Source organism: Chanodichthys erythropterus, chromosome 13 (assembly GCF_024489055.1).
Source record: "Chanodichthys erythropterus isolate Z2021 chromosome 13, ASM2448905v1, whole genome shotgun sequence".
In the NCBI taxonomy this organism is placed as follows: domain Eukaryota; kingdom Metazoa; phylum Chordata; class Actinopteri; order Cypriniformes; family Xenocyprididae; genus Chanodichthys; species Chanodichthys erythropterus.
Genome location: NC_090233.1, coordinates 27,301,114 through 27,328,073, shown reverse-complemented (window position 1 = coordinate 27,328,073; position 26,960 = coordinate 27,301,114). Strand labels below are relative to the sequence as shown.

At 37.1% G+C, this 26,960-nt stretch overlaps 1 protein-coding gene across 2 annotated transcripts; it reads left to right on the top strand.

The window, feature by feature from the left end:
• Window positions 1-1,158: 1,158 nt before the first annotated feature.
• On the top strand, window positions 1,159-26,742 carry ttll11 (tubulin tyrosine ligase-like family, member 11). 2 transcript variants are annotated; one of them, XM_067405553.1, is made up of 10 exons: window positions 1,162-1,268; window positions 1,776-2,404; window positions 9,848-9,947; window positions 12,623-12,756; window positions 13,866-14,441; window positions 14,654-14,749; window positions 15,819-15,931; window positions 21,541-21,777; window positions 21,976-22,082; window positions 25,664-26,742. In XM_067405553.1, the coding sequence occupies exons 2-10, from the start codon at window positions 1,811-1,813 to the stop codon at window positions 25,945-25,947; spliced, it is 2,241 nt and encodes a 746-aa protein (XP_067261654.1). In that variant the 5' UTR covers window positions 1,162-1,268; window positions 1,776-1,810; the 3' UTR covers window positions 25,948-26,742. The 2 variants fall into 2 exon arrangements, with proteins under 2 accessions (XP_067261653.1, XP_067261654.1); XM_067405552.1 differs by having other exon boundaries at window positions 1,159-2,404; window positions 25,664-26,741.
• The last annotated feature ends 218 nt before the right edge of the window (window positions 26,743-26,960 follow it).

Here is a 26,960-nt window from a genome sequence, read left to right as displayed (position 1 = left end):
AAATTTTCTGCTACTGTTATTGTTAATTATGTTATTATTGTTTTGTCAACCAAGTATAGTAATTATAATAAAGTGACTTGTTCTGAAAATACTTCGGAGCACAGTTCAAACACACACGAACATTATTCCATCTTAGTGACAGTTCTCACAACACACACACACACACACATTGGGTTTTCATGTTTTATGGGGACGTTCCACAGGCATAATGATTTTTATACTGTACTAACTGTATTCTATCACCTAACCCTAAACCACCGATCACAGAAAACTTTATGCCTTTTTTACATGTTCAAAAAACATCACTTTATGATTTATAAGCTGTTTTCCTCAAAAAATGTCCTCACAAGGACAAGGATTATATTTACTGTAATTTATATTAACTTATAATTACTGTGTTATTATAGCCCTTGTGTAAAACTTCCTGTAAGACAAATAGCACAACTAGCCCATAGATCTTCACAATATGCAAACTGAAGTGGTGTTTTTGATTGAAAGGCATTTCAAGTCCCTGACAGAAAGTTTGCTGATCTGCTGATGTGGTCTTGCAACATGCACTTACCCTGTATTCACCTATCTCTTGTCATGCATCTGTGGCGAAGAATCTCTATTCAAGTCACTGGATACTGCAAAACATTACAGAGAGAGAGAGAGAGAGAGAGAGAGAGAGAGAGAGAGAGAGAGAGAGAGAGAAGTGTGGCAGCTTTGTTTTTTAATATTAACACAAGTGCTCCCTCTGCTGCATCAGAGGCATAATGTGGCCATTATGGGTTTTAAGATAGAAGACTAGGACAGACATCTCAGGTTTCTCAGAAAATATATATTTTTAGTCGTCATAAAATATCAGATACTGAGATTTTGTATGTTTTCCCATTCATTGCATATACTGACATATGATATGACTGATAATCATGAAGATGATCAAGATGCAGTTTTACAGCTCAAGTGCATTATAACAAGGAGACACACCAAACACCAAGAAATTATGTAATTCATGTTTTTTTTTTTTTTCTTTCTTATTCTTATTATTAAGCTGTAATGGCTAGAATGGTCTCTGATTTTTCGCTTCGCGAATAGCCCGAGTCCAGCGCAATATGTTGCTGCCATGTGCCTCGACGGCTTCCGTCAGTTGCGTTGCGTTGTCAACAGGACCAAAACACCAGCAGCGACAGCACACTGGAGCTTTACTTCTGGTCAGTCCATTGGCCATCAGCTGACACTTCACCTGTCCGGCTGCATTAACTCTGCCACGTCTTAGCAAACAGCAGGTAAACTGAATGCACGCGATGTTTTCATTTGGAGATACGGCGTCTGTTTAAAATCGCGAGAGCAGTCGGTGCCCCCCTCACCGGCACTTTAAAACTGAACGAAACTGACAGGGGGAATGCGGTGATGCGCCCTGCCATGCCCTGCGCTCATCTTCCCCATATATATCCCCTGATATGTGCTGTTAGTTGAGTATTTTTTTTATATAGAATGGGATGAATTAAGCACAATTGCGTTTATATGCAGCTTTTAGTGTTATTACAGGCGGTCAAGAGCCTCGTTTTCCCAGTAAAAGGAAACTGGACAGCTCTTGTGCCTGGAGCCACTCCTGTCCCGCTAGATAGCCATCAAAAACATTCAGCACACTGTAGTGATGTGCTATCTGTCAGTTCTGATAGGGTCTTTATAATGTTCAGACTGTAATAATGGAGTCCGTGTGTATTTACGCTAGTTTATATACAGGCTCCATAGACTGTTTTATAGACTGGTTTTCTGTTTTTGTGCTTTAGTTTGGGCAGCACCAGCTGGTCCATGTTAGCAGCTTATGCTAGTAGATTATCCTGACATATTCACCAACCTAAATGAGATCACAAACCATCCGACAATTATTAACACTATGAGCGATCACTATGAGAGAGTGAAGATTGAGCTCCAGCAGATGAAAGCGGTGGAGAGCGAGGCCGCGGCCGACAAGGAGCAGCTGTCCCCGGCCTCAGTGACTACAGTACCCGCTGAGGTCTCCTTCGCAGCTCGAAGAGACCTCTCCAGAAGTAGCATCAATGGGAGAAGTCGGAGTAAAAGTAGAAGCAAAGCTGATGGTCATGAGAGACAGGTGAACGGCAAACAGTTGTCAGACCTGACGCCACAGAAGTCAGACTATTCTCAGGAGAAAGGACAGAGCCGTCTGAGCAACGAGCAAAACATTAAAGGTACGTTAAGGCTTTTAAAGGGCAAAACGGCAGCAAACAGTCACGTTGAGTCATGCCAGAGAGAGAAGGATTTGAAATGTGAGCACCATGGTAAAGAGGACGGGAGCAAAGTGGCCAAAAAGAGGAGAGCTGTGACGGTGGACACCTCCAAAGCGAAGACGTCGCTTGAAGCGCTGAAGATGAGCATCAGACAGCTGAAGTGGAAAGAGGTGAGAGCACCCCTGTTCTTCTGACACCAGATAACCTTTGATTGTATTTACTTTTCATTGAATTCAATTCAATTCAATTCAATTCACATTTATTTGTATAGCGCTTTTCACAATACATATCATTTCAAAGCAGCTTTACAGAGAATGCATGTCAACATCACAATTTAAAGAATGCAGTTAGCAAATAATGTAATAATTTAGGCAATTAATTTACAATCACTGTTAGCAGTTAAACTGAAGGTAGAAGCAATGAGCTCCTGGAAAAATGAATTTCATTAACAATAATTAGGATATAGAAATTGGGCAATGTGCATGTTGATCCAGATGATTGCGTCTTCTGAAGTCCTCGCAGTAGTTGGCGCCGTCTCTTCATAGGTGTTGGTCATCTGAGGTCTTCTTAAGAGGCTGGATCCAAACTAAAGCTGATGTCCTCTCTAGTCACCTCGGGACGGGTGTATAGCAAATGGAGAATAATTAGCGTAGCTGCTGTTCATAACATTAAGCAAATATAGTTATGTGGGTGAGTGAGTCTGAGCCCCTAACATTATCAGGAAGGCTATTCCAGAGTTTCGGAGCCAAATGTGAAAACGCTCTCCCTCCTTTAGTGGACTTAGATATCCTAGGTACAACCAGAAGTCCAGAGTTTTGTGATCTTAAAGAGCGTGTAGGGCAATAGAAGATCAGTTAAGTACACAGAAGCTAAACCATTTAGAGTCTTATAGGTCATTAGCAATACTTTATAATCGATACAGAACTTAAAGGGTTAGTTCACCCAAAAATGAAAATTATGTGATTAATGACTCACCCTCATGTCGTTCCAAACCCGTAAGACCTCCGTTCATCTTTGGAACACAGTTTAAGATATTTTAGATTTAGTCCATTAATGACATAATTTTCCTTTTTGGGTGAACTAACCCTTTAATAACCAGTGTAGAGATGATTCCGATTTTATAGGATTGTATTGCATGCCATCTGCTGTTAGGGAATTTTTGGATTTGGGCTTTAAAAAAATTTATTGCATTAATTTTAAAGTAGCCTGGCTTGATTTGGAGGTTTTTAAACTATCAATCAATATAAAGCTGTTCAGGTTTGTACACCCCGGAAACAGTTTGTACTTTTGAACCAGTGGTTGGTTCCCTCTGGAATTTCCTTCCTGTGGTTTTAAATATCAGTTTTTATTTATCAGTAAAATAAGGCCTGTCTTTAACATTACTTGAAGATACTTTAATGATTTGTTTTAGAACATTATACAACAAATTGATGAATATGGACTTCAATTACCACAAGGATGTGTTAATGTGCTTGACAAGTCAGACAACCATTGTAGTCTTTTTAAAATAATAATAATAATGATAACCTCATCTAATTTAAAAATTCTTAGGTTTTAGGTATGTAATTTATGTTGAAAAAATGTGGACTGTATCAAAGTTGTATTTTGCAGGCTTGGTTAAAAGTTATGGAAATTAAGAAATTCTTAAGTCCATTACTACATTACTATAACAAATGTTATGTTTTTTAATCTAAAATAGTTAATTGTTTTAAATCTACAGTTATCCCTGATGTCACCCTTAACCATAACCTCACCCCTCAAAACCCTTAAAGGGTTAGTTCATCCAAAAATGAAAATTCTGTCATTAATTATTCACCCTCATGTCGTTCCACACCCGTAAGACCTTCATTCATTTTTGGAACACAAATAAATACATGTTTGATGAAATCTGAGAGCTTTCTGTCCCTCTATAGACCGCTACACAACTACCATTTTGATGCTGAGTTGAGCGGTTTAGTCCAAATTTTCTGAAGAGACATGATCACTGATGAAGAACAGATTGGATTTAGGTTTTTAAACATTCATCAACTCACACATCAGTTGTGGTAAACAGAAGCTCATAATGTTTGCTTGACACATGCATCAATGTTTATAAATGTTTATATGTGAATAAAAGCCTAAATTAAAGTTTCTTCAGAAAAAAATGGACTAAATCGCTTAATTCATATGGATTAGTTTTATGATCTCTTTATGAACTTTTTGAATCATCAAAGTGTCTGTCTGGAGGGACATAAAACTCTCAGACTTCATCAAAAAGATCTTCATTTGTGTTCTGAAGAGGAACAAAAGTCTTACGTGTTTGGAACGACATGAGAGAGTAAATGAAGACAGAATTTTAATGTTTGGGTGAACTAACCCTTTAATAGATATACAGCAGGACATGTCTGATGTTTTCTCTGTATCCGTTTTTAAAAGTCTGCAATTATATGATGCCTAGTGTTTGGTGTTTGTGTAGTGAATTTCAGTCTAAATCACTGAAAGATCTCACTGTATCAAGTATTTTAAAGAGAAACAATTCTGTCTCAAATTACTATACGGTTGATAAGTCTGACGTCACGCTGTAGCGCTTCCGATCCAAGAAAACAACAAATGGTGCTAATATACATACACGATGTGGTGTAATACTTCCAAAACATTATAATCATAACCTTTATCTCCATACTAAAATCCCAGATGGCCAGACAGTGATTCATCTTTTATAAATCATTAAAATATTAATGTCTGTGACGCTGTGAGCACGGAGACGGTAGTGTAGACTGTAAGTATTTTAAATGTTTAACTTTAAAATGTTAAATGTTTAATAGGAATAAATAGCGCTCATAAACGGCCGTGGAGATGCCATTCTCAAGTGAAATGAATCGAGGCTTGGACCCAGAAATGGCGTTCCTTACGTCACGACTTAACAAGCGGATACGTTTTAATGTATCTGTGATTCTGTGTTAAATGATATTGTTACATCTATATTATGTGAATCCATTGGACTTATCTACACTTTCTTTAAGCTCCCACAATCTAAACAAACACTTACTCAAGACCTGTAGGCTTAATATTTCAACAGACATTGCCAGTCTTTAACCTTGTCCTTCTACACCATTTGACAAACACACGCATTTGGTTACACTTGACCGTTTGTGTGAAGTCACTCTGCATTAAAAAAAGAAATGCTCATAAATACATTGATAAGCTGTTAAACTATACCATGCATGAAGTTCTGTGTGGTGCACAACACCTGGCAGGCTGGAGGTAGTGTACAGTCTTACTGAATGAATGTCTACACCCCGTTCTTCTCATCTCCACTGAAATATTATGAGCCTTTGTAATTCAAAGCTGCCTTGTTAAAGATCGGTTTCAAGTTTAAGCGTATCCATTATACCTTCCTGTCTGCTTCACCAAAGGTTGATTCAAGGGCAGAAGGAGTTCCCACCTGCAGTTTTGAGAAGTTTTGAATACTATCATTTCTTGATGTTATTTAGAAACATATAGATCCAAAAATCCAACTGTGACAGTGAGAGACAAAGTATGATATATAAGCAGTTGATAAGGACTCGTATAGGTTTAAAACCTGCCACATGAGCTAAAGAGCCAAAGTTTGCTATCAGCCAGCTGGCAAACTGAGGGCAGTTGTTGTCATGACCCATTCAAAGTCTTTACTGGGTTCAATTCAAGTTTTTGGATTTGTAAGGCAGTCAATAGATCATCTGTGATCTGAATTAGAGTCGAAATCTGCTAAGGGGTAATTAAATGTAACAAATCCTGTATCATGTTTTATTGGAAAATAATAATTGACATAATATTTTAAACAACTGAGAAGATCAAACTACATTTTATAAAAATCACCTGTCAAGTTTATTGCATATCAGCATATAAGAGTCAAATTAGATGACTACAGGGACTCATCCTCAAGATTGCTCATTTAACAGTTCATTATTACAAAAACAAAACAAAACAAAACAACAACAACAACAACAAAAAAAAAACAGATCAGTTAAGAATAGAAAATTATTGAAAATATTCAAGTCAGGATTGTAAAAAGTATTGCAAAAAATATCTGCCGAAACCAACACGTTCAACTATGTTCGCTAACCTGACAGTCTTTCAACTGGATTGGTGTTTATTCTCTTTAGCTTGCAGTGTGAAGTATATCTCTTAGTTCCCTGATCATTCCGATTCAATTTCAGTGAGTGCAGAACAAATTTATTCTCGCGTGCATTATGTATTACGTACGTTATTGTCTCTGACAGACAGCATATTGAAGCCACTCAGGTCGCCAATTTTACTTTCTCAGTAAACAACTTAGAAGAATAAGCTGACATCTTCTTGCTTGCAAAGTTATAGTTATTAGAATATCTTAAGTCAGGGGTGTCCAAACTCGTTCCTGGCTTATCCTGCAGAGTTTAGCTCCAACCCAAATTAAACACACCTGAACCAGCTAATCACCAGCTAACTAGGCATACTAGAATCTTACAGGCAGGTGTTTTGGAGCTGGTTGGAGCGAAACCCTCCAGGACCGAGGCTGGACACCCCTCTCTTAAGTGGACTACCGAAATAAAGTGTTACCTCATTAACAATTTAGTTACATTTGTGCATGTCAAAAATTGTCCATTTACATATTTGGATCAATGGATCGAAATTTACAATGCAGTTTAATGCATTTTCATTTTTAATGTGCAATGGTTGCGAAGATACACAAAGCTCCAGTAATGCAGTTGAATGCTGACTCTCACCATATGGTCGTGCCTTCACAGTGGGAAATGAATAAGCACAATCTTGGATAACACCACATGCCTGTATTCCCACTGCTCTCCTTGCCTGTACAGAACAACAGGACATCAGTGCTTAGAGTACAGATACTTGTGTGATTGTTGTAGCTTGTAAATTTGGGTTAGACCAATAAGGATTTGTTATGGATTCTCTAACCTGTGCATAGGTTACACAAGCACATACATGCACCAGGTAAACATATGCTTTTGTCTGTAACACATGAGAAATATCTGAAAGGGGTCCAGGCTAATGTTGCAGGGGTAATGATCGTCTAAAGGAGAAAAGAGAATAGAAATGTAACCGGCTTGTAAATACATTTTATAACCCTTTATATGAAGAGAGAAAAGTGCTTTTCGAAAGGACAGTTCTGATTCAAGTCAAATTGAAATTATTTTATTTCCAAGTTCTGAAGTTTTCGGCAAACTAGTTTTATTGTCATTGTTTCGTGACAGTTTCACGTGTCTTTAACCTGCTACAAATCCAAGTAACTTGGTTTAGTTGAGGCTAAAGGTGATTGGATTGAAAAGTCACGTCCTCATTTCCTGACCTGCTCTATGGCAACTCTGACAGAGCGATGGAACCTTATTCTTATTTAAGATATCTCTGCTAACCCTACTGTGTTAATGTTAGAACAGTATATTATGATCAAACAGATTTATCAAATGTGCTAATATTTTGACTGAAATTGTTTAAAGAATGACAGAATTTTCATTTTTGTGTGAAATTCTGAAATCAGTTTGAATAAAGATAATTAAGAACTAGCCACTGGTGCAGTCCGTGCTGGTCACTAAATCTGACAAATGTGTATCAATATTTTCTTCCTTTTGTCCAAAGAAGGCAGATCTAATTGAACTGCCCAGTTTAGTTTTACCCTGCTTCAGTATTTATTAAAATGTAATGCAAGAAGAAAATTGTCTCATGAGGAAAAAGAAATGGAGACCATTTTAGTTTATACCAGTTAATGCCGTGATCTATCAAAGTCACGCACACAAGCATTAATGCTGCACAAAATTGCTGTACGTCAGATTAAAGCAACTAGAGCGAGTAAAGGTCACTTGTTAATTGTTCTGGCCCAGCTTGTAATGTCTGTGTTTTTGAACACATCATGGGGGAAAAAAAAATGTCCCCACAAGATCTTTGTTGAGACATTTTGTTTTTTCAACATTGATAATAATGAAATATTTCCGGAGCACTGGAACAGTATAATGATTTTTCTAGGATCACGTGACTGCTTTGCCATCATAGAAATAGTTTACATTTTAAAATATTAAAATACAAAACATTTTAAATTGTAATAATAGATATATAATAATATAATAATGGAATAATAACTTGGTGAGCATAAGAGACTTCTTTTAAAAACATCACTTGGTTAGTGTTACAGTATATAATCACGCTATCTGGGTTCAGCTCACCAGCTCCGCGAAGCGAGAGACAGCGACCGAGCACGGTCTGCATGTAGGCATATCCAGTGATCAGCCGTACTCACCTTGATGTGTTTCTCTTTGGGCGTGTGTCAAGCTCTGTTTGGCTGCCTGTTTTGATTCTGTCAGAAGCGTAATGATTAAGACAATTAAGGTGTAAGTGTAAATACTTGCAGTACTGACGTCGTATTGAGAGGATGGATCCTCACACAAAAATATTGATACCAAATGTAAGTGATTTTCTTATTGTGAAAATTAATATGCAAAATAAACTTAGTAGGGAAAAATGAACTGACAGCTCTCATTCAAACAGAGAGAGCTGATAATCGGTTTCGATGAGATATCACTATATTATGTACACTTTTTACAACACATTATATTAAAGGCACAGCTAAATGTGATGTTTATTATGATGGGTTTCTGTTAAGTTTGATTTATGTTCACTTAAAATAAAAGTTATTATTATATTTAAGCCTGTTAAGTGCTTAAACAAAGGCTTTCAATTATACTGTAATGTTAAATGGCTATAATTACTCATTTCATCCCCAGAAATGGAGAACAAAATAATAATAATAGAGACATCAGTAGCAGTATTGTTCAGTGATAATGGTCTTCCTTCATAGTACTTAGTAAAAAGACGCCATTAAACAAATGAACATCTTTATGTTGTTTTCATGTTAATTTAAAGAGATTCAGTAATGAGATTTAGTGTGAAAATATGTATTACAATGTAAAATATATTGCAAATTGTAATGTTGGAGGCTGTTAATCGTGATTATTGCAGAAAAATATTCAAATCCCCCCCCTGATGGACATCACTAGTGGGGACATTTTCACAACTGTAGCAAACCAGTGAAGCTTTGTGATCTCCTAATCTGATCACAGATTTCAGGGTTTCCTCTGTGCACCTGGTGACCAATATAGGAATACCTCCTCACAGTTCTTTAGCCTGTTAAACAGTGACATAATCCTCCCAGAATCCTGCTCAAGACACGTAACCCAAGACTATACTAAGCACGCTACCTCCATCCTGATTAGTCCCCTTGATAACCTACATCATGCTCAGCCCACACTGTAGCCTAGTCATCAGTATAATGGACCAAAATCTGAACCAGTGGTCTGTATGACCATAGGAGCTCCAATGCATTTTCAACAGTTGAAGTACAACTGTTCCTCCAAGTCATTGAGAGCCTCAGCCATGGTGTGCATACATACTGTAGGAAGGAGTAAAAAATTGTTTACAAAAAAATTCTTGGAAAAAGGCTCCTGCAGAAGTGAGCTGCTGCTGTTGTACTGCTCTGGTACAGTTAGTCATAAACATGTTTTTCTTTGTATTCTTGTCAAAAATATGACATGTTTATTGTGTTTTGATTGATAGTTCTCCTCCTGTACTTTGACTCAAATCTCTTCTTTCTTTTGATCCTGCAGTTTCCGATGGGTAGGCGGACAGCCTGTGATATCTACTGGCATGGCGTTTCGTTTCATGACAATGAGAACATCGTCTCTGGGCAAGTTAACAAATTCCCAGGTAAACTTCACTAAAAGTAGGTCTTTAAAAGATCTTGCCATAGTAGAAACATAATCTCTCATAAGTTGGGTTAGTTCACTCAACATGGAAATTTTGTCATTTATTACTCACCCTCATGTCGTTGCACACCCATAAGACGTTTGTTCATCTTCGAAACACAAATTAAGATATTTTTGATAAAATCCGATGGCTCCGTGAGGCCTCCATTGACAGCAAGTTAATTTACAGTTTCATTGCCCAGAAAGGTACTAAAGACATAGTCGCATGAATTATTTTAAATATGTCTTTAGTAGGGCTGTTCAACGATAACCGTGGTTATCGTGTACAAAATAAGAGTCTGTGTTTACGTAATATTAAGAGTCTGTGTTTACGTAATAGTGTGTTTTGTGTATAATTATGTGTATATAAATATACACACATACATGTATATATTTAAGAAAAATATCTTATATTTCTATACAAATATTTACATTTATATATAATTTAAATATATAAAAATATATTTATATATTTATACATACATGCTTATATTTCTTAAATATATACATGTATGTGTGTGTATTTATATAAACATAATAATTATAAATAAAACAAACACACATATATTACATAAACACAGACTCTTATTTTGTACACGATAACAACGGTTATTGTTGAACAGCCCTAGTCTTTAGTAACTTTCTGGGCATTGAAAGTGTAAATTAACTTGCTGTCAATGGAGGCCTCACTGAGCCATCGGATTTGATCAAAAATATCCTAATTTGTGTTCTGATGTTGAACAAAGGTTTTTTCGGGTGTGGAACAAAATGAGGGTGAGTTTAACTCTTTCCACCACCAGTGTTTTATTTAAAAGTTGCCAGCCAGCGACAGTATTTTTGATCATTTTCACAAACATTTCATGGACCCTGGAATATTTTGTTGTATGAATATCGGAACATGCAATATATAGAGAGATAGATAGAGCTTCATGCATTATTTTTTATCAACACTTGAATGTGTGTAAGTTTCATAAAGTTTCATTTTGAACAAAAAATTAGACTTTTTTTTTTTTCTTTCAAAGACCACAGTGCGCATAAGTAATGTTTTTAGCGCATGTTTCTGCTTCTTTTTTGCCTGTGTTTTCATCTGGAGATTCTCTACTCTTTCCGAAGTTGTGTAATAGCGCCCCCTACCGTATAACACTGAAAACACAGAAAGCTGGAAAACTCTGTCAATGGCAGGGAAAGAGTTAATGAGAACACTACCATTAGCAATTAGGACCGTAATTTTTCTTTTCTTTCTTTTTTTTAATTTATCCCGTCTCTGTTCATATCTTAAAATTATAAGAATTTAAATGATGATTAAATGATCTTTAATGGCCTATTCTATCCTAATTTTAAAACCAGTATATTTGCTTTCAAAGCGGTTATTCTGGTAGCTGGACAGCAGCTGGTGCTATGCTGTAATTTTTGCTGCCAAATTATCTATTTGAAGCAAGCATTAAACCCGAAAATAACTGAACTAAATGACTGAGATGAAAGCAAATATAATTATTAATTTAAACAAAAGGATTAGCCAAAAATGAAGGAAACGTGCTGTGAGGTGTCAGAGTAAAAGACATGATCTAAAACAAGATGTATAAAAATATAATGCGTGCTGTTGCTGATTTTGTTTAGGCTCAGTCAGATGATTTTTTCATTGGTTATCACAAGCAGGTTTCATATTGTTCCTTACCATGGCAACCGCTCACTTGTCTGCTTTAAATGCTTCTCGTGTAGTATTACCATATTATACAGTGACAATGAATATCTAAATAGAAGCTTTGGTCATTTAACCTGGAAAGCAGGAGATTTCCAACATTAAATCATCTCTTTAAAGCATTGAGGATGGGGCTGTTAAAACAGGGCTGTTATACTGTTGTAAAAAAATGATAGAAAAACTATTTCTTTCAATGTTATTTAAATGTCTTGAACTGAAATAAAGTATAAGAAAAACTAAAAACATCGGATCACAAAGTTGAATGATCTGACCTGTTTTTTTTTTTTTTTTTTTGGTTGAACACGTCCCACTGATTTCAGCATGGAGGGACATTCCAGTTAGATCGATGCAAGCAGCAGACAGATTTACTGCTTTCTTAACTATAATTGCTAAAACTGAAACTAAGTATATTAAATAAATATATACAAAAAATATAAAATATTCTAAATATATTAAAAACAAAACGAAAATGTGTCCAAAAATAAAATCAGTACTAACTTTTATCAGATGCGCAGACACATTTACTTTAAAAGAAAGTTAGTCATTTTGTGCTTACTTTTAGAGAACGTTTCTCAATCATATGATGAGTATTGATCACTGGACTGTTTCTAGTTTTCAGCAGTGGAGTCATAAAGGAGTCTCCAGTGCTGCTGACTCATGGCTTGGATGTAATATGACTGTTTTCATAGCTGTATTGACAGTTGCTTTCACACAGACAGCATGTCCAAGCTGTGTGCCTCCGCTATGGAACCATTGAAATCAAATGATTTAATGAAACTGCTGGGAAATAATGCTCTAAAATGTGTCATACTATTTGAGAGCATAATGTCCCTGTAGGGCTATAGACTGATGGGGAACTGCAGCCGTTCTCTGGCCTTTGTGCTGCTGTTTCTCTTAGACTTCACTGTTTTCTCATCAACTATCCTGTCGGTCAGCAGGAATGATAGAGATGCTGCGGAAGATAAACCTGAGTCGTGCCGTGCGCACCATGCAAGAGCTGTTCCCGGAGGAGTACAACTTCTACCCACGCTCCTGGATACTGCCTGAGGAATACCAGCTCTTCTCCACACAGGTACAATCTCAGTGAAGGAAACACCTTAATGAAATAGAGTAACAAACTCAGGCAACTTGATTAGGTATTAGAGTCTATTTGTGAAATCAATGAAGAGGACATTCACAGAAGCCACGTCTTCTTGTTAAATACCCAGGCAAGGTGTCATCTGGTTTGCCGTCTTCCCCCAGCAGTGTTTCTCAAAGTGGTGTATCTATACGTACATTGCTGTGGTAGTAATTGGTCAGGACAGAATCGCAGTAAAACCAGGTTAAGCAGTTTAGTTGCCAGCAACAACTAATTGTGAACGACAAGTTTGTTAAAAGATCTTGTAGTTGCAGGATTTGCATGTTCAATCCCCTTCCACATGTTACAGTTAGCTGTGTGCTTTATTTGTTCAGATTGGCTGGCTAAAGGGGATTTTCTCTTACACTGTCCAGTAGGTTAAACAAATTTGTGCTTCAGTTGGTTAGGGTTTGATTTTTTGTTTTTTGAGGGTACATGGGAAGTTTTGCTTTTTATTTCTCTTTTTGAGATCAATTATTGCTATTTCTATTTATTTTTTTACATGCACATGCTTATTTTCTTTTCTCTTTTTTCAGCCTTGTGTTTGATTAACATTTTTATTAAAAAAGCTGCAGAGGGCAGCAAAGATCTACGGGAGGTTCTTCAAAAGAGGGTGAAAAAAAGATTTGTTGATGTATGCTGGCTGAAGAAAACCATTGCATTAGTCGGAAATATGAGGTTTAGTTTACCAACCATAATTAGTGGATAGTCACAAGCGCTCAATGCCTTTTAAAAAAAACAAAACAACAAAACAATTTTTTTTTTTTATTACCTTTTTAGCAGAACAATTGGATACGTTTTACTTACTTGTTTTTATAATCTTGAAATGTCTTATCGTTAAGAGCACTTTAACTGGAGACTGCTAAATACTGTTCATGTTAACCCTTTCAAACCCTTGTGTCCAGACATAAGATCATATTTTGTGTCACTAAAACAAAATCTAGATCTGAAATAGTTATTTCTTTGCAGGGATGGATGGCAAAAGGCCTCTTTGTTTTTTTTTTTGCAAACATATTTGAAAAAACATTCACTGTGCACCTTCTACTTTTGTCCTCTTTTTCAAGATTCGTCTCCTGAAGGATAACGATTCAACCCTCAAACCAACTTTCATCGTCAAACCGGACAGCGGATCCCAGGGCGACGGCATCTACCTCATCCGTGACCCCGCTGACCTTCGGGTTATCTCAGGTTCTCAGATCAAACAAGCAGTTGTTCAAGAATATATCCAGAAACCCCTGCTCATCGATAAATTGAAGTTTGATATCCGCCTCTACGTTCTGGTCCGTTCGTTGGAGCCTTTAGAGATCTACATTGCTAAAGAGGGTCTGTCCAGGTTCTGCACAGAACCCTACCAAGAACCCAGCCAGAAGAATCTCAGTCATGTTTTTATGCACCTTACCAACTATTCCCTTAACGTGCACAGCGGGAACTTTGTCCACTCCGACAGCTGCAGCACGGGCAGTAAACGCACCTTCTCTAGCGTTCTCTATCGCATAGCATCTAAAGGAGTGGACATCAAGAAGGTCTGGTCAGACATTATTGCTTTGGTTATAAAGACAGTAATTGCACTTGTGCCTGAACTGAAGGTGTATTACCAGGCAGATATACCGCCTGGAAAACCAGGACCGACATGTTTTCAGGTATATTTACAATGAATTCTTTTGTGTTTGTTATGCTTTTTTCGTTTTAGGTGGCCTACACATAGGTCATTCACATGTGAAAAATGAGCACACACCCATATGCTGTTAACTATGTTTTTCCTTCAGCAGGCGACCCCCTAATCTTCTGCAAATCACTGGTTTTCGAAGTCAATAAAATCTAAATAACAGAAGATGATGTGTCCCAATTTTAGATCCTGGGCTTTGATATCCTGCTGATGAAGAACTTGAAGCCTGTTTTACTAGAGGTCAATGCCAATCCCAGCATGAGGATTGAACATGAGCAGGAGGTGAGGGTGCAGATGTTCTTTTAAAATTATGTGATTGTATATGATATACATACATGTGTGTGCGTGTGTTAACAAAAAAAAAATAAACATGGTATCATCATTTTACATGTTAAAAAAAAAACGATGCTACCATGGTATACTGTTAAAAAATTGGGGTCAACAAGATTTTTGTTTAAGAAATTAATACTATTATTCTGCATGGCTGCATTAAAGGGATAGTTTACCCAGTAATGAAAGTTATGTCATAATTTTCTCACCAAATGTTCCAAACCTGTATGAATTTCTTCTATTGAACACAAAAGAATATATTTTGAATGATATGAGTAACCAAACAGTTGATGGGCCACATTAACTTACATAGTATTTTTCCTCTGTACTGTAGAAGTCAATGGGCAACAGTTTGGTTACTCATATTCTTCAAAATATCTTCTTTTGTGTTTAGCAGATGAAAGAAATTCATACAGGTTTGAAACAACTTGAGGGTGCATAGGCAAAATGATGGAAGAATTTTCATTTTTGGGTGAACTATCTCTTTAAATTGATCAGAAGTGACATACATTTATAAGTTTTCTGTTTCAAATAAATGCTGTACTTTTGATTTCTTTGATTCATCAAAGTATCCTGAAAAAAAAAAAAAAAAAAATGGTTTCCACAAAAATATTAAGCAGCACTACTGTTTTCAACATTTATAATAATAAGAAATGTTTCTTGAGCACTAAATCAGCATATTAGAATGATTTTTGAAGGATAATGTGACACCGCTGAAGATTGGAGTAATGGCTGCTTCAGCTTTGGAAACGTCAGGAATAAATTACCTTTTTTTTAATATATTAAAATAGAAAACATTTTTTTTAAATTTGTAATAATATTTCACAATATTACTGTTTTTACTGTATGTTTGATCAAGTAAAAGCAGCCTTGCTCAGCACAAGACTAACCAACAAACTAAAACATTAGTTTTTGACTAAAAACATTTTACCAACCCCCAACAAACACTTGTTTACAGACTGAGGACATAAACATGAGTTTGTTAGGATGCTGATTATTGAGGCCATACCATATGTTACAGGTGTCACCTGGTGTGTATGAATATGTACCGAGTCCAGTAGATGAGGAGGTGAAAGTGGGTGTGATCAGAGACACGCTGCGGCTCATGGACCCTGCTCAGAGGAAACACGTAACGTGAGTCATAGGCTTTAAGACTTTTCAGACAGTTGATGGCGCAGTTTGTGTGTGCATGCCTACCAGTGCGTGTTGTCATCCTCCTTTCAGTTTTGGTGGAGCTGAAATAATGGTTTGTTGAGCTGCAGTCATAAGCCTTTCAGATGGAAAAATTAAATTCAGGAAATCCTGTGATGGAATTTCACACTTGTGTGGCCACTCTTCCTATCTCTCTCAGTCATGGAAATGCAGACGGCCTCATGCCCCTTGAGCGGGTCTGTGTCTCATGCTTTCACCTTTTTACTGTAGCTCATTGTACACAGCAACAATTACAGTATACTCTTTAGTGTCTGGGCCTGGGGGGAAATAAAAGTCAGGCTGCCACTGTTTCTGAGGAAAGTGTGGAGTCAGCTCATAGTTTAATTGAGAAGTGCATGTGTGCTCAGAGTGGAAAAGACACTGTGTGCACATTTTTGTTTAATATCTGCTAATTTAGCCTTTAGATGTGCATTTTTATGATCTAGCACAGTTGTCTGTTTTGTGGTGTTTGATGAAAAATGAAAAAACAGTTTAATCATGCTTTTCTTTCTTTCTTTCTTTCTTTCTTTCTTTTTCTTTCTTTCTTTCTTTCTTTCTTTCTTTCTTTCTTTCTTTCTTTCTTTCTTTCTTTCTTTCTTTCTTTCTTTCTTTCTTTCTTTCTTTCTTTCTTTCTTTCTTTCTTTCTTTCTTTCTTTCTTTCTTTCTTTCTTTCTTTCTTTCCTTCCTTCCTTTCTTTCTTTCTTTCTTTCTTTCTTTCTTTCTTTCTTTCTTTCTTTCTTTCTTTCTTTCTTTCTTTCTTTCTTTCTTTCTTTCTTTCTTTCTTTCTTTCTTTCTTTCTTTCTTTCTTTCTTTCTTTCTTTCTTTCTGTGTGTGTCTGTGTGAATATATATGTGACCCTGGACCACAAAACCAGTCATAAGTCACACGGGTATATTTTTAGCAATAGCCAACAATACATTGTATGGGTCAAAATGATATTAAAGGTGCCCTCAAATGAAAAATTGAATTTATCTTGGCATAGTTAAATAACAAGAGTTCAGTACATGGAAATGACATACAGTGAGTCTCAAACTCCATTGTTTCCTCCTCCTTATATAAATCTCTTGTTTAAAAGACCTTTGAAAAACAGGCGAATCTCAACATAACACCGACTGTTACGTAACAGTCGGGGTGTACGCCCACAATATTTGCATATGCCAGCCCATGTTCCCAACATTATGAAAGGCATTAGACAAGGGCAGCCAGTAACGTCTGGATCTGTGCAGGTGAATCAACAGACTAGGTAAGCAAGCAAGAACAACAGCGAAAAATGGCAGATGGAGCGATAATAACTGACATGATCCATGATAACATGATATTTTTAGTGATATTTGTAAACTGTCTTTCTAAATGTTTCATTAGCATGTTGCTAATGTACTGTTAAATGTGGTTAAAGTTACCATCGTTTCTTACTGTATTTACGTAGACAAGAGCTGTCACTATTTTAATTTTTAAACACTTGCAGTCTGTATAATTCATAAACACAACTTCATTCTTTATAAATCTCTCCAACAGTGTAGCATTAGCCGTTAGCCACGGAGCACAGCCTCAAACTCATTCAGAATCAAATGTAAACAATATAACAGTATACAATACTCACATAATCCGACGCATGCATGCCGCATACATGACGAACACTTTGTAAAGATCCATTTGAGGGTTATATTAGCTGTGTAAACTTTGTTTAGGCACTGTTTAAGGCAAGCGCGAGCTCCGTGGGAGTGGAGCAGGAGAATTAAAGGGCCAGTAGCCCTGAATCGGCTCATTTCTAATGATGCCCCAAAATAGGCATTTTTTTTACACTGTAAAAAAAAAAAAAATCAAAAAATGAGAACTTAAAAGTTGACGGCAACCAGCAGCAGGAGATTTTTGAGTTTTCTCCTCCAAGTGGTTGCCTTCAACTTTTAGGTTTTATCAACTTTAATTTTTTACAGTGTATGTAAATGTTTGTAATGCAGATTCTTCTGGGCAGCATTAAATTAAGAAAAATAACCAATGATCTTATAAAATAAAACGGTAACACTTTATTTTATGGTCTTTTAACTAGTTGCTTATTAGCTTGCATATTACTAGAATATTGGCTGTTTATTAGTACTTATTAAGCACATATGAATGCCTTATTCTACATTGTTAATACTACCCAATACCTAAACTTAATAACTACCTTATTAACTATTAATAAGCAGTAAATTAGGAGTTTATTGAAGGAAAAATGTGTTACCTAAAAATCTTCCAAACTCTGCAAGGGGCATGAAACTAAAACTTTTTCTTCCAGACTTCGAGTTCTTACAATGAGTATATTAGTGTGTCAAAAATACATTTACATAAACAAATAAACAGTCTCCCCTGTAGGAATGTCTCTTATGGTCAAGCAAACAAACTCATATTGGCACAAAAGATTGGATGAATACAATAAATCAAGGACACTCAGAGAAAGTTCTCCATACTCTGTCACAATCTCTTTCATCTTATAACCTCCTTTCATTCAACCTGAAATATCAAACCTTCAGTGACTGTGATGACTGTCTGAATTTACATGCCACTCACACTCACTTCCTATTCACTTCCTTTGAAGCTTTTTGAAGCTATGCTGTCCTGAGTACGATTGTCACGGCTAATACTGACAAGCAGAAAGTCATTAAGGCTTTACAAAACCAGAACATCTTCACTAGTGTTGTATAATGACAGTCTATTCCTCGCAGGGCTTTCCAGTTATATTTGTGCTGTTCCTCTAGTGCTGTCGATCACATGTCTTATTGGGCCAGTTTATCTTGTGTGTTTCCAGAGGCTTCTATGGGAAATTAGCCCAGATGACCCTGAAGCAAATTGATAGCATCTATTAATATGTTAGACATACAGTATCTTAGGAGGTTATAAGAAAAGTGGGCCGCTACTCTCAATATTATTATTATTATTATTCTGTTTATAAAGCCTCCGGCAGGCACAGAGACAGGTATGATCTCTTAAAGGAAATATTCCAGTTTCAGTACAAGTAAAGCTCAGTCTACAGCATTTGCGGCATAATGTTTATTACCAACATTTCTTTAAAAAACAAAGCCAAAATATGCAAAAGCTGGTTCTTATGAAGCACTTACAGTGGAAGCAAATAGATCCCATCTTTAAATGTTAAAATACTCAGTATTTCAGTAGTACAGCCACAAGATGTAAACAATATGCATGTTAAGGTGATTTTAGTGTGATTAAAATTGCTTTCTAACCTTTTGCGCATTAACTTTTTAAACATATTGTAGAGCATGTCAAAATTATATCAAATTAATTGTATTAAGTTTGTGAAGCATTAAAAAAAACTGAATATGAAGTGAAGATGGCCATTATTGTGAAAGTGAATGAATTTGTGTATGTGCATGCTAAAGGTTGTATGTGAGAGGGATGACTGTTGCTGTCTTCAAGTAAACCTATTAAGTGTGTTGTCACCTATTAAGTCACGTCACTGTCATTAGTACTTTTACGCTGTCAGTGTCAAGCCACAGCCTTCAGGTCGGAAGTCATCATGCATCTACTTAGACTAGTGCAGAGTTACTTACAGCAGTGCTGAAATGCAGTCATCTACACACAACAAACTGCTTCTGGTTCCTCGGCCATCTGGGCTCAGTGCACGTATGAGAGGCCTGCAGTTCGCTCTGTTGGTTTTGTGATTGTTAAATAATTGTTTTTCATTATGTTGTCCTTGGGTAAGTGAGAGAGAAAGAGGAATTTAATGAGAGAAAATTGTAAGGCTTGTGGTTTGTGATGCTGTTCACCAAGGAAGCCTGGGTTTTTCTAGTCCTTCGGTTTGAAATCCTCCATTCTCCTTCTTGACAGATTTTCTTTGTTTATGCCTTATGCTGTTATCACAAAACCAATCAGCAAACTTTCTAGAATTTTTTTTTGACTGTTTATTGTTCTTGTTTAACCGTTTCTTAAGTGACCTTTTACTGTTTTCTTCATCTACCGTCTTAAAAATGAATAAATATCAATAAATATAAAAAGCGAGAGAAAGACAGAGTAACCTAATCAGAAATATTTTGATTGCAGAGGATACCAGTTAAAGGGGTGAGTGGAAATGTTGGCAGGGCAAGTCACTTGAAGACAGTGAAAAGGCTTAGGCATGTGTGTAAAAATGCTGTAAAGTAAGGATTCTTTCAAAAATAATGTCATAAATAGATTTTATTTATCAATGAACTTCTATTAACTAAATCAAATCAATGTTTGGTGTGACCACCCTTTGTGTTTTAAACAGCTTTTGTCATAGGTACACTTACGGATAGTTTGTTTTGGAGGAAGGTTTCTTCAAGTGTCTTGGAAACGTTGCCACAGTTCTTCTGGATTTAGTCTGTCTCAGTTTTTTCTGTTTCTTCAACATAATCCAAGATACACTTGATGATGGTGAGATCAGATCTCTGTGTGGAGCATACCTTGTGCATGCAAAAATCTCACAGGATTATTACAATTAATGGCACAAGGAATGTTTGGAAATGTAAAATGATATTTCCTACTGACACACTACAGCAAAAGATATAAATAACTGGCTCAAAGGATTAGTTCACTTTCAAATGAAAATTAGCCCAAGCTTTACTCACCCTAAAGCCATCCTAGGTGTATATGACTTTCTTCTTTCTGATGAACACAAGCTGAAATATTAAGAAATATCCTGACGCATTCCGAGCTTTATAATGGCAGTGAGCGGGATCAACGAGTATGAGCTGAAGAAAGTGTCTCCATCCACATAGATCCATCATAAACGCAATCCACACAGCTTGGGGGGGTTAATAAAGGCCTTCTGAAGTGATGCATTTGTGTAAAAAAAAAAAAAAAAAATCGATATTTAACAAGTTATGGAGTAAAATATCTAGCTTCCACCAGGCCGCCTTCCATATTCAGCTTATGAAGAAAGTGTAAACTGGCATCACGTCAGTTAAGCTTTTTCCGTAAGTTGAATAGGGAAGGTTCAGGACGTAGCGTAAGGGTTTTGAACTGTGAGAGTTTTACCTTTTTGGTAAAAATACTAACATGCCTTAAACCTGGGATACACTGCACGATTTTTGGCTGTCCCAGGCGAAAGATTGCCATTGTGAAACAATCATGGCGATTTCTGGGATCGTCGTGCCTCTTAATCGGTGGTCCTATGTCGTACATTCTTCTTTCACCGCTTCCAATTTTTTCAGCAGGCATAAAAACTACTACTGCCAAAGAGTGATTCAACGTGGTCTTTTTGTTTATCACTATCGCATACTAATGACGTTTTATTCTTCTGCAGAAACTTGCATCGTAGCCTAAAAGTCAATAGGTGTCTAAATGCATGTCGTACCCAAGTTTAAAAGATCCATGTCGCACAGTTTGATTTCTAATGATCTTATAGGATCGCTAAAATCATGCAGTGTATCCCGGGCTTAAGACTTTTGCACAGTACTGTATCTAAAACACCATATACTTTTTTGATCCTGCTTCTTCAATTTAGAGATTTAATGTTCTACCAAGTCCAAAGATGCAGGTCTACACAAAGGATTTTGTGTGTGTGTGTGTTGAGTTTAACCTTTGTTCTGTGTCAACAGGTCAAACACGGAGGGCGGTTCACCAGAAGACGCTATTGTTGTGGAGACAGGAAGTGATGAGAAAGAAAGCTTGACGGATTCTCTTCCATCTTTGTGTTTAAAGCAAGTCTTCCCCAAATACACAAAGCAGTTTAATTACTTGCGGGTCGTGGAACGCATTGCTGCCATTTTCCTGCGCTTCCTCGGTGTCAAAGGAACCATGAGACTGGGCCCGACCGGGTTCCGCACCTTTATCAGGCAAGTCATTAGTTCCTGTAGCTCGACTGGCTAACGACAACCGTTACGTTGGCTCAGATTTAATTGGCATAAATCATCATGGCTAAATTTAGCGGAATGAATGTGATTCTGCCTCCATAGAGCCTCTTAGTGTTTCCGTCGTCAGAATACGACAACATTCAGGTGTCACGTACCACATTAACCGAGCATCTCCTTTAGGAACTGCAAGCTGAGTAACAGCAGCTTCTCAATGGCTTCAGTGGACATCCTGTACATCGACATCACGCGCCGCTGGGCCGGAATGCTCCCCGACTCCAGAGAGGCAGGCAAGTGGCCCACCAATCACGATGCAATTTACAGCACATCTTCACTCCCGCGGCCGACACACAATCAAAAAGCTGTTAAACAGCCTCCAATAAAAGACACATTTGCTACTATTCATCATAGCGCATTTCCCCTTGCATAAATGAGATCGTCAGGGGAGATAATTGACAAATAAATTTGCCCAGTACTTGTAGATTGGAAAAATACATGGCCAATCAGCTAATGCCACATAACCAAATTTTCAAGCTCTGCCTCAATCTTTCATATTTTAATTTCTTTAATATTTATTTTTTTTGCTTTCAATTTGAAAAGATACTTTGGTAAATGGGAACATTTGTGTGTGTTTGAGTGTGTGTGTGTGTGTGTGTGTGCGCCAAAGCTAATGTGCCCTCACATTAAGTCATTTCTGCTTTTAAATGAGCACTGGTAATATTCCTTGTGATGGTGCATTAGGTTGGGTCATGCTAGCATCGTTTTCTTGGAGGAACGTATGAAATGAATAATGCATGCCAGGCTTTGCTTCTCCTAATCAAAAGAGAGAATGAATATATACTCGAGTCTCTGTGCTCCTAAATGGCCAGAGTGGAATGATGTGAGCTGAATTCCGGAACATTTCGGAAGGTTGCACTGAATTTGGTCATTAGCGCCTTGCAGTTAGGAATCAACACACAGACACACACACACTCACAGACGACAAACTGTGTGTGGCGAGAGGAAAGTAATAACTGGTGGATAAGGTTGATATTTATAAATAATAGAAGGAGCTGTTTAAAAGTGGGGGGATCAGACTGTTTATCCCCGAGGAGGAGGGAGAGAGAGATAGCGCCGCCATGATCTTCATTAATAGTAATACATTTACTATTGAGGAATGCTGACTGGACACTTGGACAGAATACTTAAAGAAGCAAGGATTTATCGGTCTTTGAGTTCCTTTCTTCACTCCAGTCCATCCTAGAACTCAATGTGCTTCATTTGACAGGAAAATGCTGAATTCTTTAAGCGCTCCTTCATTAGTCTGCTTAATGAAACCTATTTTCTCCTTCTGGAGAACAGCACTGCTTTATTAATTCTCGCCATCCATTCTCAATGTACACATATTTCTGACCAGCACAGCATGCCGCCTGTTTTCTTTCTAGATGTATTTCACGGCTCCATCGTGTCCGCAGCGAGGGCTCATTAACGCTCCGTACATGCAGTCAGACGAGTGATCTGCATCCACCTTCAGTCTCAAACCCCCTAATGGTTCATGAGAACCTTAATATTTGTAATAACAGCAAGTGGCTTTATCATTGAAATGCACAAAGAGAATTTCACTGCTCTCTTTCTTCATGTTTAAAATGTACAAAGTTTTTCTGTTTAGACCGAAGCGGTCTGTATTTTTCTCCCTCGACTCTCAGGCTCTGATGTGACCTTGAGAATTTGCTGCTGATGATTTGCGCTTGCTGATGAAGTTTTTAGCCGAAACATAAATATAGTTTAATTAAGTTTTCATCAGCTTGGAGATATGACAGAACCACGTACACTAAATAATACACAGATGAAGCCACATTAATTAATAAACAAGCAGAAGGGAAAATCTGCCATATGTACACTTCTGATTAAAGCCCTTACAGCTCGGAAATAATGTCACTAATGGCTTTTCTCAAATCTTTTGCTCTCTTGTCAGTATACTATTTAAATGACAATTAAATGTTTGTATAGATTTTTTTTTATTGCTCATACTATATAGCCATAGCTCAAATATGAAGTTGTGTGTCAAAGTCTGTTACTTAGGGTTTGAGGTCTTTCAAAATCTCTAACCTTAAAGGGTTAGTTCATCCAAAAATGAAATTCTATCATTATTTACTCACCCTCATGTCGTTCCACACCCGCAAGACCTTTGTTCATCTTCAGAGCATAATTTAAAGGTGCCCTAGAACTTTAAAATATGTAATATAAGTCTAAGTTGTCCCCTGAATGTGTCTGTGAAGTTTCAGCTCAAAATACCCCATAGATTTTTTTTAAATTCATTTTTTTAACTGCCTATTTTGGGGCATCATTAGAAATTAGCCGATTCAGGGTGTGTGGCCCTTTAAATCTGGTGCTCCACGCCCCAAGAGCTCGCGCTTGCCTTAAACAACATAAAAAAAGTTCAAACAGCTAATATAACCCTCAAAATGGATCTTTACAAAGTGTTCGTCATGCAGCATGTCTAATCACGTAAGTACAGTGTTTATTTTGATGTTTACATTTGATTCTCAATGAGTTTGAGGCTATGCTCCGTGGCTAACGGCTAATGCTACACTGTTGGAGAGATTTATAAAGAATGAAGTTGTGTTTATGAATTATACAGACTGCAAGTGTTTAAAAATGAAAATAGCGACGGCTCTCGTCTCCGTGAATACAGTAAGAAACGATGGAAACTTTAACCACATTTAACAGAACATTAGCAACATGCTAAAGAAACATTTAGAAAGACAATTTACAAATATCACTAAAAATATAATGATCATGGATCATGTCAGTTATTATTGCTCCATCTGCCATTTTTTGCTATTGTCCTTGCTTGCTTACCTAGTCTGATGATTTAGCTGTGCACATCCAGACGTTCTGCCCTTGTCTTATGCCTTTCATAATGTTGGGAACATGGGCAATTCAACCACCACTTTCAAGATCCAGAAAGGAACTAAAGACATTGTTAAAATAGTCAACGTGACTGCAGGGGTTCAACCTTCAGCACAGAAGAGAAGATATTGTTAAATAAAGCTGTTTGTTTGGTTTTGTTTTGTTTTTGTGCACAAAAAGTATTCTCGTCGATTCATAAAGTTAAGGTTGAAACACTGTAGTCACGTTGACTATTTTAACAATGTCTTTAGTGCCTTTCTGGACCTTGAAAGTGGTGGTTAAATTGCTATCTATGGAGTCATATACCTCTCGGATTTCATCAAAAATATCTTAATTTTTGTTCTTATGGGTGTGGAACGACGTGAGGGTGAGTAATTAATTGCAGAATTTCTCCTTTTTGGGTGAACTAACCCTTTAACCCTTAAATGCATGAATGTTTCACCAACCATTCTTACATATTTGGGTCTTTAGCGACCCAGATCTATATCTAACTCGGATGGATCTCCACCTGTCGCGATAATATAAAACTCATCTAATATTAGAATATCCATTACGGAAGATAAAATAAAGCATATTTTGCTACCTTTTGGAGCTTGGAAGGGTTCATTTTGAGCAGATGTGTTATACTTTTTTATCAAAATGTCCAACTTCAGTCTATTCATTCATTCATTCATTCATTGAAGTCCCTACTCTACATTTCTTATTTTTCGATAATCCATTATACTCTACAGAAAAATTACATAATTTATAGACAAAAAGATGTCGATAGTTTCATTTTATCATCAAGCGAGTAGAGATTTGACAACAAAGGTGTCATAAACCGCGTTGCTTTAAACTCAAATCACGCAAGAAACAAAACCATATTTTTCAGTGGTCCAGCTAATGCACAGATTTGACAGTAAACCAACACACGATTGTCTCTTCAAGGAAGCAATTTGTTCTTTTTGAGTGTCAAGTAAAAGCTCTTTCCTTCTTTCAGGAATGTCTCTTCAGGCTTTTATTGAGGCCTTCTTCTACATGGCAGCACGCAGGTTCAAGGCTGTACTCCTGCGGGAGCAGGTGCTCTTGCTGCTGGAGGTGTGTGAGGGGGCCCTCGAGGGCCAGAGCCATAGCCACAGCCACAGCGAGAAGCCACGGCCACAACGGTCACACCCAACTCAATCATCAGCGCCAAACGCGTTCAGCTCCCCAGCACTGACACGCCGCCACCATCTACGGCACCAGCCGCTGCAACTCTCTGCTAAAGCAAACACAGAGAACTGACAATCTCACTCATACAAACAGTTCCATGTCTTCTGAGGTACAATGCCATGTGCTTTTGAATAAATAAAGAAAGAGGATAGAATAATGAAGCGAATATCATAATATATAGAAGCCAGGATAGATTCACTCTCTGTGCAATAGCTCAAGTTGAATTGTTTATACACAGCTCATATGAAGATACTTCTTTCACCACACTACACAGAAAAATGTAATGGAAGACATTCATGTGTGTGTTCTGATGCCAGTACATTAACACTCAGGCACTTGTTTCAGTGCTAAATGTGCAGACAGTGTGTGTATGAGCATATGCTTACCTTCAGGTAATGTGGGTAGTATTTGTGTGAGTCAATCACTGCAGGGATAGCGAAGCATCCTGGTGAAAATATCACAGGGATTCGGTGTTTCTTAAAGGGAAGGGATGCTGGCGTAACACCACTTCAGAAAAGCAGCTAATTATCTCAAACGGCCACCTTTAACTGTCTCGGCAGAGCGACACGGTGACCTTTTGTTAGGGAATGGTGTTCACACCACGCATGGCACCAAGTGCACTCAAAGTTTACGAAGTTTTGTTTTATTTATACACATAGAGATTTATTATTTATTGTTTTTCACTTAACCAAGTCATTTACTATAGCTTTATTGAAATGCTTCTGTATGTAGAAATTATGACAGAAGGAAAAAAAGGGGTTTGCTGTGGTTTAATTCAAGCGGACATCTCACAGGATTAGCACATATTTACACAGATCACTTAACCCTCATTTAATATCACATTGCAGCTGCAGGCATTTACATATACATATTAGGCTTGACTGAGATGTACTTTTTATGGTAATGAATAAAAATTGCATTTAAAACAATGTTGTATTGTTTTATTCTACTTTTTCACACACAGAACCTTTCCCAAGTGTGGGATTGGTCAGATTATTTATTTATTTATTTTTATGTTTTTGAAAGATTTGATGCATAGAAAATTCAAAACAACAGCATTTATTTGAAACAGAAATCTTTTGTAA

Coding starts and splice junctions, on each gene's coding strand:
- ttll11 (XM_067405553.1), top strand. CDS start 1,811: ATGCTAGTAGATTATCCTGACATATTCACCAACCTAAATGAGATCACA. Junction 9,948..12,622: donor GCAAGTTAACAAATTCCCAG/GTAAACTTCACT, acceptor GTCGGTCAGCAG/GAATGATAGAGATGCTGCGG. Junction 12,757..13,865: donor ACCAGCTCTTCTCCACACAG/GTACAATCTCAG, acceptor CTCTTTTTCAAG/ATTCGTCTCCTGAAGGATAA.